An 11143-nucleotide genomic window follows, 5' to 3' on the forward strand; every position below is an offset into this window, starting at 1 on the left:
TTTAGCAGCAGGATACCGGGTATATCTTTGCACTAAGGGGCTGCTCGCCCTTCCTTTTTGACATGCATTTTACATCCCTTCAGAAAAAAGGGTGCAGTCCCAACCAAGATGCCCTTCCCGGGTTTGAACCCAGTCCCCAGTCCGGGGTCTCCCAGTTAGCAACTAATTGGAACCAGGAGCTCAGCTATGAGGCTGCAACCAATTGAGCTGCAGAGACATCCCTGTTACTAGTACAGTATTGGCAGTATAAAAATCAAGCTACATAGATACAGAAACTGATGTGTTACACTGCTGGACGGTTATACCGGCTATACAGATACAGAAGCTGGTGTGTTACACTGATGGACGGTTACACCTGCTATACAGATACAGGAGCTGGTGTGTTACACTGATGGACGGTTACACCTGCTATACAGATACAGAAGCTAGTGTGTTACACTGATGGACGGTTATACCGGCTATACAGATACAGAAGCTGGTGTGTTACACTGTTGGGCGGTTACACCGGCTATACAGATACAGAAGCTGGTGTGTTACACTGATGGGCGGTTATACCGGCTATACAGATACAGAAGCTGGTGTGTTGCACTGATGGACGGTTACACCGGCTATACAGATACAAAACAGGCACTGACCTGATGGTGCCGCTGAACAGCACGGGGTCCTGAGGGATGATTGACAGGCGTGACCTCAGCAAGGTCAACGGCACACGACTGATGTCCACACCGTCTATGGATATTGTACCTGAAGAACATTGAGACATAGCAGAATCACGTATAAAGAACACCATTCATAGCTCCTAAATTTACCACAGCTACATCTTAAGAAATGTAATTCTTGTTAGTGTGTGAGCGGTTCAGTACCAAGGAAAGATCTACTTACTCACATATGCTTAGTATTTAGCACCAAGGACAGAAATACTTATTCACATTTGCTTTAAGTGTTTAGCACAAAGGACAGATATAAGTATTCACGTAAAAAACTAATTCAGCACCAAGGACAAGTCTGTTTATACATGGTTCAGCTCAAGGGAAAAACGACCATTTGATATTCAACTTGATGACAAACTCTTAAGGAAGTTTTTACACATTCAAATTTGCAATCGCTTGAATATAAAAAAACATGTAATTTGGGATGGGTAAGAATAAAAGTTAAAACCTACCTTCAAACATGTCAATCATCCTGAAGAGAGCCAGAGTGAGGGAAGATTTCCCGCTACCTGTCCTGCCACAGATCCCAACCTGAGTGGACGATTAGAGGGTCAATACGCTACAAGTGGCGTCGTGTGGCGCAAGTGTAGAGCGCGCGGCTGTCAAACAATGGGACACGGGATCTAATCCCGGGTTGTGCCCAGAGACATGTCCGAACTTGCGCAACGATGTTGTGCCCTTGGGAAAGGCACTTAACACGACTTTCCTCCCTTCGCTCAGGTGTAAATGAGCTCATCTAGGGTTAGGAACGTCCCTCGGATAGGATGTTAAATGGAGGTCCCGTGTTTGGGGAGAGCCACATCCCTCGCACGTTAAAGAACCCACCACACCTTTCGAAAAAGAGTAGGGGCATGCCCCGGTGTGAGATGGTCCAAACCTTACAGTCTGGTCTGGGTTGACATCTTGAAAAGGTGATAGTCACCTGTTATGTCAATCCTTCCACAAATGTGGTAGATCGAAATGAATAGATAAATAAATAAGTTGGCATCGTGTTAGCGTCACCGTTAGGGTGTTTTGGCTAGAACCCAGAGATCCTAGGTTTGAATCCCATAACATGCCACTGATGTGTGTCCCTGGGAAAGGCACTTAACATGACTTTCCTCACTCCCCACAGGTGTAAAAATGGGTACCCGACTTCGGTTGGGGAGGGAAATGGTGGTGGAAGAAGAGGGCTCAAATACTACTACCAAGTGGACAGCAAACCACTGCCCAATCGATCTTAAAAGGCTAAATAAAGTAGAATTTCAACCAAACCAAATTACAATGCTCTCTTCATAATCTGGCATCCTATTAAGTGCTAACATTCTAAACATTGAATACAAGAATGGTCTTTTTATTTTTCATGACTCAATAATGTCAGGAATCTGATGCGTACTAAATGTGCCATAGTTCCAGTGTAACTTCGTAACCTGCACACATATCTAAGTATACTGGTGCACCCAGTCAGAAATTAGGCGCACAGCTTCAATGTTAGGTGCAACAAAGTGCATAAGCACACACTCGACACCCCTGCGATAATGATGATGATGAAGATCATCCCTACCTTCTCCCCTGCTCTGATGTTCGCCGTTACCATGGTGAGGACAGCGTCCAGACTCTCGTCATACCGCGCAGACACGCCCTCCAGCTGGACCGTCCCGGACGCCGGCCATTCCACCGGAGGAACGGTGTTACCTGTGCGATGCAAGGCAGTTTTAGACACATCATTTATGAAAGCCCAGAACAACAATGCTCACTGGTCTCCGCATAGGCTGTGTGCTTACAGACACCAGTCTATGCTGTGTGCTACACCATGGGGTAGTTTACGTTTTTTTAATGCCGTGAAAAACAAAAACAAACAAACAAAATTACCTGATTTATGTTGGTAGACCTCTCCCTGTACCCTTGAGTAGGTGTCCACCCTCTCCACACGCGTCATGTCATTTTCCACGTCGGCAAAGGAGCTCACCACAGAAAACAGCTGTATCTGAATCTGTAAAGGACAATGAACTCATTAAGCTCATTCAGCTGCCTGGCCCGGTTATAACAGGGATAGAGGAACATGCCCTGTGCGCTGCGCCCGGTTATAACCGGGAGAAAAAATGTTTTGGGAGTTAGGGCTGCCGGTTGTTTCGTGGGGTCTGCACGGGGTTGTTTTACAAAACACGCCTCGCCTAATTCAGCACAAACGGAAAACATTGGCTCATTACGTATTCATTGATACATAATTCATCGGAAAATAACACCCCTTCTGGAATTTAGGACTACTTTTAAAAGGTATACGTACCCGGATGGCATACGATATAGCGAGTCCGACCCATGCAGGCGACACCAGCCCCTGTAGCCCGGCGACCACAGACGACAGGCCGGCAACAAAAATCATAACTGCCCCGGCAGACACCTGGAAAGGTTGATATAATTAGTACCCATTCAGTGCAGCCTGCAATGAGGAATTTTGAAGAGCAGTGCCATGCACGTAGTTCAGTGATGTAACTCGGGCTTTCTAACTTTGTCAAATGTTCTTTATGCCACCGGCAGCATAAAGAAAACGTGACAAAATAGACAGCCCGCCAAAATGCCTAAACGACAAAACCTTGAAAAAATGAAAACAGTGATTGCTATGTCAACATTATCTTTATTAAATCAGTGTGTTTGGTAAACCTATTTGCACAATGCAATCATCATGATCTCCTTCTAGTATCAAGACCTTCTAGACCAAAAGCGCAAAGGACGCTGAGAAGCTATCAACCAATCAGGTTACGTCTCACATCGTTACTTTAGGTTCAGAACAAATTGACCGCCAAATTGTGCCAAATAAGGTGGCTAATTAATCATTCATGAGCAACTGTCAATATCGTCGCCAGAACCGTGTCTACCGGGGCTAAAGAGCAGGGCCCCTACGCGAGCGAGCCAACGTATCGAGCGATAGGGGCTCTGCTTTCAGGAGGGTAATATTGTAATGAAGTTCATTTTGACTCACCATTCGCACCCCAAGCCAGCATTCCACACCCATGAGATACATGGATGGGGTAAAGCCAGCGTTTAGTCTCCTCATCATCTCATCTGTGAATCTCTCTTCTGCTCTGTTCATCCAGGATAAATGTTTTTTAAATAAAAACTTTAATGCACGACAATCGTACACGGTACAATGTATGGCAACAACAATTAACATAGTACAAAATAGAAGCATTAAATAAAACTAACATCATTGTTTATAAAACAATAAGGGCTAGGATATATGTAAGTCTTTGATATAGTGTTACAGTCGAGTGTTTTTTTTATATTTTCCTAATAAAAAAGCATTCTTTATGTTCAAATCTGACTCTGTAGCATCGAATTGAGAAATTTGAAGTATCAACGCATGCACAAGATGCTTTGTCGGTAGGAATTTATACATAGACATAACATGTACAGGTGCCGGAACTGCATGAGGTTAGGTACAGGTTGAACTCAACAAAGCAACGTTTGGTAGTCAGTGATGACAGAAATATGAATGAACAGTTAACAGAATACGCCCAAAAAAATTGTTACTCAAGCAACTGGATAAAATTGTGAAATTTCCAGTTGCTTGAGTAACTATTTTGGCGTATCTTACTACCTGGATGTCTAACCTTCATCAACAGCTACAGTTAACAGAATGTTTATTTTTGACTTGCCATGTATCTTATGATTCCAAAGACCTGTACCTGTACAATTTTGATTGTATTGCATCCATAGGACCGTTCGGCCCTTTACCAACTCATCCAACTCCTCAAAAAAGATACAGCCCTACAACTAGTCTTGATAAAGCCTACCGTTCACTTGTCTTGATTGTTTTGATAGAGCCCTTACACTGATCATCTTGACAGATACCGACCACAAACATCTTGACAGAGCCACAAACATCTAGCTTCCGTTGCAGACTCCTTCCAGCTGTTTTCTGTTTCAAGTTACCGTTTTATTATTACATTTTTTTATATTATTCGGCCAGCAAGAGGAAAAATTGTAATAATAAAACTGTGACCTGAAAAAGAAAACAGGCGGAAGAAGTCTGCAACAGAGTCTAGAACATCTGTATCTGTATAGCCGGTATAACCGCACTTCGGCGTAACACACCAGCTTCGCCGGCACGCGGCGCGACAGCAGCTGGTTACATTACACTGTACGGCCTGTCAACTTTTGCACATCTGACTGCAATCGTTCTTTGGAGCTATTTAGTGAAGGTGTTCCCACAGCATCTGATAACAACGAGTTCCATTCTACTATGGTTCTCGGGAAATACGAATTTTTGAACACATCAATCCTTGGTTTATAACTCTGGTACCTAAAGGCATGACTATACTAACATCAGTGCTTTTAACAAACGAAATACCTACCTGTAAGCCCTTATAGTAGAAAGTCCTCCAAAGGATTCTGACAGTTGACTGAACACCGGGGAGTGCTTGATGCTTTCAATCCTCTTCAGTTCTCTGTGATGGGATAAGTCAAACAAGAGTCCATGCCAAAACCTGAAAATCCCTCACACAATTATCCTGGAAACCATACCATCGGGAGATCCCGGTATCTCTACGGCGGTGGGAGTGATGCCCGCCCGCCCAGACAGTTTAGCCCGCTCGGGGTGGGCTTACGGCCTTGGCTTACAATTAGCTCGCTACAGCTACGGTGGAGGCGAAACTCTCTATGGCAGCTAAGTAGACAGGCTGCAAAACTCTCTATGGCAGCTAAGTAGACAAGCTGACAGAAATGGTTCAAAATAGCAGACTGGGCCCGGTAAAAGACCCTTAAGCCGACCCGTAGAGACTGGGCCTGCCACGGGATTAGAACGTTTAAGAAACAGTCACAATATCACTGTCTTAACAGCAAGAAATAAACGACTGAAGCAATCTTTCTTGCACTGCGCCACTAGACTTAGAATTTGATAATGTCAGTGTATAATTACCGATTCGGGTCATGCGCCACACTTTCTATTTTCTAACCTACTCAATGCAGTGTATGTAATGTGCTTAATGTGTCTTTGTACATAATTTTAGTTTTTTTATACATTTTAGCGAACTGTACTTTAATTCAGGGACACATTATGTCGTCTATGCATAATGTGTAAGTTTGTAATTTGTAAGCGATGAAATAAACAAACGCTCCAAACAAACAGAGAAACAAACAAACGAACCTTGCTGCGGATCTAGTTTTAAAACATTTTTAAAAACTGTACCTCAATTCAGGGCGAGACACATTGTGCCCCTGCATATGTAAGTTTGTTATTTGTAAGCGATAAAATAAATAAACGTTCCAAACAAACAAACCTGGCTGAGGATCGAAATAGTTTCTGCATGAAGTAGTAGAAGACCAGGATCGGGATCATACCGATGAGGAAATAAGGGGTTATGACGCCGAGAGCGATAAAGGCTGACAGGACGTCCAGACCATTTCGGACAAACATGACCATGTCGCCGGGTAGGTGCTGCTCGGGAACAGTAAAAATACAACACGTTACTGTACATCAGGTAAGAAGTTTCCGCAAAGAGCCCGGCCGGGCCCCGGTTAGGAAATGAGACCAAATAATAAATTGGTGAGCTGTGGCGAAGCCACATTACACTACGAGCTGACGAAAAAAGCGTTATGCTTCGTCCTCAATCTAAGGTCGCTTACTTTACCTTTATCATTTTTCATTGTTTGGTTATGTTAAGAATTAAATTAAGTTCTGATTTGGTCTTCTTTGATTGAAGGTTACTTTGAAACTCACATTGTCGAGAGTGCCTTGGTCTCCTGACATGCGGTTCAGGATACGGCCGGTAGGGGTCGTGTCAAAGAACCTGAGAAAACGATTCAAGATGTATCAGAGTATCATCATGAAAATACATCTGAGTTGGTAGAATACATTGTGAAGAAATAATAAAAAAATTGGACTCAATGGAATTTTCGGCTGACTCACGTCACTCAGCCTTCTTTACCTTGGGAACCACCCTTCTTGGTCCCGGCCCCGGCAAATGATCTGTTCGACAGCCCAGGCAGTTCTTCCCAGGACCTATATGAGCACTCCCGGGGAGTTATCAGGCAGGGAATAGTTTTCCGGGGCCGGGACCAAGAAGGATGGTTCTCAGGGTAAGCCTTCTTTAGCTGCCTGACCCAATCTGTCAGGACATGTGACTTACTGCAGTGACTTTATGCATGATTGTGGTGATACCCTGGCTTCCGAACAAGATTATTTTGTTAGAGGAGTAATGGAGACCTTCACTCGACCGGGTCGGGGGCCATATCGACTTCCAACAACCTTTGACCCATTGGTGACGTCACAAATGCATATAGTCATGTGTTCAAAGACATTGGGTCAGACAACTGAACAAGACTGAAAGAAAGAAATTTCTAGTGAGTCCATTCTACTGATCGCGCCTTTTACCTCCCCAACCGAAGTCAGGCACCCATTTTTACACCTGGGTGGAGTGAGGAAAATTGTGTAAGGTGCCTTTCTCACGGGCATAGCGTTTAGCCAGAAACAACTCGAATCCAAGCCGTGACCTCTTAATCTTGCCTTCGCTCGCATAGCCACTCGACCATTCAACTCCCCTATTCCTATTCTCCAAGCAGAGATTTCAGTCAGGAGGATAGTAGTGGCCATGTTTTCTTACGTAACGGCTGGGCCCTTCGCCATTACCATCCTCCTAACCGAAACCTCTGCTTGGAAAACTGCTTGATTATGGCCGGCAGACCCATCAGTGCGACAGAGCTTTCAGCAAGTTCAAGTTGGTCACCTATCCCCGAAGAAGAAGAAGATTCCATCCTGATCCTACCTCAGCGGTGCCCTGACGATGTTGTTGACCATCCTGTCGTGCATTACCCTTGCCCCCCTCAGACTGGACAGGATGGAGGCGGCCACGGCAGCGGCGGTCAGGACGATGGCGCCTACAGACAGACCCGTGTACCCTGTAACGTAGTAGCCCGTTGTGACCGGACCGCTGATTGCCTGACGAAGGAGAGAACAACTGTTTTTTTGGGCAAACGCAAAATCGAAAGAAGAGGACTCATGCTACTCATAATGTTGTATCCAGAATGCCGGTTGCCCGAGGAAGGAGAAATAGTAAACAGCAAGCAGATTAATATTGGACTGAGCAGAGCAAATTGAACTTTAAAATTGGACTGAGCAGAGCAAATTGAACTTGATAAATGCTTGTTGCCTTTTACAGCTTAGACTTATTCTCCAAGCAGAGGTTTCGATCGGGAGGTAGTAGTGGCCGGGAATTTTAACGCTGCCCCTCTGTTAAAAATCCCGGCCATTACTATTCCTCCCGATCAAAAACTCTGCTTGGAGAAAAGCTTAAACTTACATATCTGATATTTTCTGAAAAACTTCAGAAATCTATGTTACTTAACAGATGGTAATGACCCCAATCGGGGGTCTTCATGCCTCATTGAAAATTGAAATTCTTATTCCGCGTAAATCTATCTGGAAAAACGGTTGAACATGTCAAAGTCACTAAGGATTGTATATAAATATTGGTGACCTGGATGTGAAACTTCATAAACGTAGATACCTGTGATGTGTTCCACTGAGTGTAGTTGACATTTGCCTCGGTGTGATTCCAGGCATCAATGCTGCCACCAACGTTGCCACTCGACCAAGCTGCTAACCAGAAGTCTAGAGCCAACGTCACCCCTGCCTTACACACCTGTGATAAGTACAAAAACACCTGTAACACCTGTGAGTTTACAAAAACACCTGATATATATTAAAATCATCAATTAAAATCAAAGTGTTTGGGACGTTACGTTTGGGACCGCATATGACAATTCTTTACGTTTGGGACCGCATTGTAAGCAGCGACACCTAACTACAGTGTGGAATGATACCTGTATCGCCATTAGTATTGCCATGAGGAAGGTGACAGACGGTCACTGAAACGTCGGCTGTAATGCTATGTCTTGGTTGTGAATAAAGAACCTTTCTATATATCGTTCGTTGTAGAAACGTAGAAATGCATACATGCTAAGTTGGGGCAAATGTTGACATTCTGAGATGGGACAAGGCTGCAAGTGCAGCCTGCCCCTGCATGTGGGGAAGACCCCCAAACCATACAGCACCTCCTATAGAACTGCGAACTTGTACACTTGAACATGTACCGACGGTGAACTACAAGAGGCTAACCAATGAATCCAGAACTGGAGCGACAAGATGTGACTGTGGAAAACTGTTTTCTAACCTGTAGAAACAGGACCAGGATAGCCAGGTGCAGTCCACAGGCAGCGGCATAGGTGACGTAATATTTCAGCTTCACGTCCCCCTCCATTCTTTCCTCAGCCTCCACCAGCTTTCCAAGTTCACCTACAGGACATTGATTTAAAGATTTCCTTACTGAGATCCGAGAAAAGGATATACGAACACATATAATGATAGGGAAACATAATCTCTCTTTGTTTAAAAGATTTTGGAAATCAGTGCTGCATTCCATGTTAGCTGCATTCTAATGAAAATATGATCTTTACGTATAACGCAAAAAGGACAACAATTTACATACAACTTACCATCAGGTTGCTTCTCTTTGTTTTCGTCCTCCACAAACTTCGCCTGATCTTTACAATACAAATAAAATGAAAAAAACGTTACCATACTGTCAAGACTTAAGGATACTAAAAGAAACGTTATAACTATCAGATATGCCGCCATGGGAACTAAAAAAAACATGGAGGAGTCATAATTTACCTATTTATTTATTTATTTCATCTCAAGGGCTGCCCCTTCAGCTTTTACGCTTTGATTTTCACGAGGGCCCGAAAATGTTCTCAATTTGCTGTGACACTCTTGAACCTGTTGTGTATCCTGCACGTGGCAGAGTTTTACCTTTTTTCGTCCCGTCCTCGCACCAGTCTGCCCTTCTGACCCACACGTCTTCCACAGACGATGCCAGGCTGGAAACGGACAGGTGTCGGGACAGCCTGTTCAGCAGCAGGTGTTGGGCAGCAATGGAAGAGCTGTTCTCATCTTGCTTCAGGTGGTCAGCTTTCCTAACTTGATTTCTAAAGACAATTGGAATCTTATTTTCAGTTAGTACTTCAGGCAACACAAATCAATTCTTTTTATAAAATATGCAAGAAAAAAGGAAATAAAAATAGACCCTGATAGCCAGAGTTACGGCTTGGTGCACTCTGAGTTTTAAGATTGGATACAATCATATCAAATCGTAAATCCCCGATGGCATCTTATTGCTACATTTTTACCTAAAACTGTTCTAGAACCAAGGAAAAAATGCGTGTGGTCCAGGAATCAGAAGACTGAACTCAATTTTTTTCTATAACGGAATATGCTTTAGTGAGCTATATAATGTTAGACAATGTCAATGACAAAGATACAAACATGTAGGCTGCAAAGGTCTACAGTAGTACACAAAATCAATGGTAAACTAGTTACGTAACTGGAACATCGGTCCTGCTTTTGGCTCCAGTCCTTCGTCTATTTGTCGCACACACTCGCTGATGGCGTCCATCCAGCCCCTGTGTAGGTCCGGGGAAGTCTCTCGGATTTCCTCCATCGTTCCTCTCGCTATGATCTGCCCCTTCTCCATGGCAACGATCTGGGTATCAAAAGAGGACAACTCTTTAAAAAAACCAAGCTGCTAGGGGCCTAAACGTACACCACTTCTTCTTTATATCAAAAGATTGCCTGTCACCTAAAAGTCAAGACCATAGCACGTCCAGAAAAAAAGACACAAAATCTGTTCTGCTGCAGTACCACGGTCACACATCAGGGGGCCTAAAATTGACCTCGACCTTTGTCTTTACCAACACCAACATTATAGGCGTGTTGTTCAGAATATAACCAGCTGCTGTCGCGCTGCGTGCCTGCGAAGCTGGTGTGTTACACCGAAGAACGTTTGCACTACCTTTACATGATATTGGAGTAAAAGTTGTTTCAACCCATCACCAAGTTGGAATCCAAAGCCTTGGTCGGAAAGGTCTTGTAAGACATTCTTTTTCCATCAATGATCTCTAGTTGATTACAGCTGTTAGGCAACAACCATCCACTTACCAAGTGCACATGCTCCAGAGCAACTTTTCGTTAACCTTACCTCTTCGATTCAGGACTTACGTCATTATAGCTGAGACGTAGGAGCCGTCTGCTTACCAAGTGAGCGTGTTCCAGGTACTGCAACTTGTGCGTTACCAGGACAACCGTGCGGCAATCCTTCACCAGCTGTCCCATGATGCCCTGGTCAAACAGGTGACTCCCGACATGGGCATCCAGCGCCGACAGGGGGTCGTCCTGCGGTTCGATTGGTTAAAGAGCGTAAGACCGCAGTAAAGACCACATGTACCGAAAGTGAAAGACGAGTCATGACTACACAATCAAACACTCAGGCCTAAGACTAAGACTTGCCTTAATCCCACCTTCCAGCAAGAGGTTATGTGTTCTTTAGGACCAGATGAAAGTTACAGAGCAGTTACTAAATGATATGTTGAACTTACCAGGTTGTGTAAAAGCAATTTTA

The 11143-nt window shown here is 44.1% G+C and overlaps 1 protein-coding gene across 1 annotated transcript in view; it reads right to left on the reverse strand.

Moving 5' to 3' along the window:
- LOC136421210 (ATP-binding cassette sub-family C member 9-like) overlaps positions 1 to 11143 on the reverse strand; it is a 66910-nt gene that overhangs the window by 3485 nt on the left and 52282 nt on the right. Inside the window, exons 22-37 of the mRNA XM_066408395.1 lie at positions 10780 to 10917; positions 10071 to 10228; positions 9499 to 9674; positions 9183 to 9230; positions 8861 to 8982; positions 8195 to 8329; positions 7454 to 7626; positions 6409 to 6478; positions 5969 to 6126; positions 5045 to 5137; positions 3670 to 3772; positions 2977 to 3090; positions 2562 to 2682; positions 2254 to 2384; positions 1163 to 1241; positions 636 to 744 (exon numbers count right to left, since the gene is read on the reverse strand). Of these exons, the coding sequence (XP_066264492.1) occupies positions 636 to 744; positions 1163 to 1241; positions 2254 to 2384; positions 2562 to 2682; positions 2977 to 3090; positions 3670 to 3772; positions 5045 to 5137; positions 5969 to 6126; positions 6409 to 6478; positions 7454 to 7626; positions 8195 to 8329; positions 8861 to 8982; positions 9183 to 9230; positions 9499 to 9674; positions 10071 to 10228; positions 10780 to 10917 (1928 nt within the window). The remainder of the gene's footprint in view (positions 1 to 635; positions 745 to 1162; positions 1242 to 2253; positions 2385 to 2561; positions 2683 to 2976; positions 3091 to 3669; positions 3773 to 5044; positions 5138 to 5968; positions 6127 to 6408; positions 6479 to 7453; positions 7627 to 8194; positions 8330 to 8860; positions 8983 to 9182; positions 9231 to 9498; positions 9675 to 10070; positions 10229 to 10779; positions 10918 to 11143) is intronic.

Source organism: Branchiostoma lanceolatum, chromosome 15 (genome assembly GCF_035083965.1).
Source record: "Branchiostoma lanceolatum isolate klBraLanc5 chromosome 15, klBraLanc5.hap2, whole genome shotgun sequence".
Classification (NCBI taxonomy): domain Eukaryota; kingdom Metazoa; phylum Chordata; class Leptocardii; order Amphioxiformes; family Branchiostomatidae; genus Branchiostoma; species Branchiostoma lanceolatum.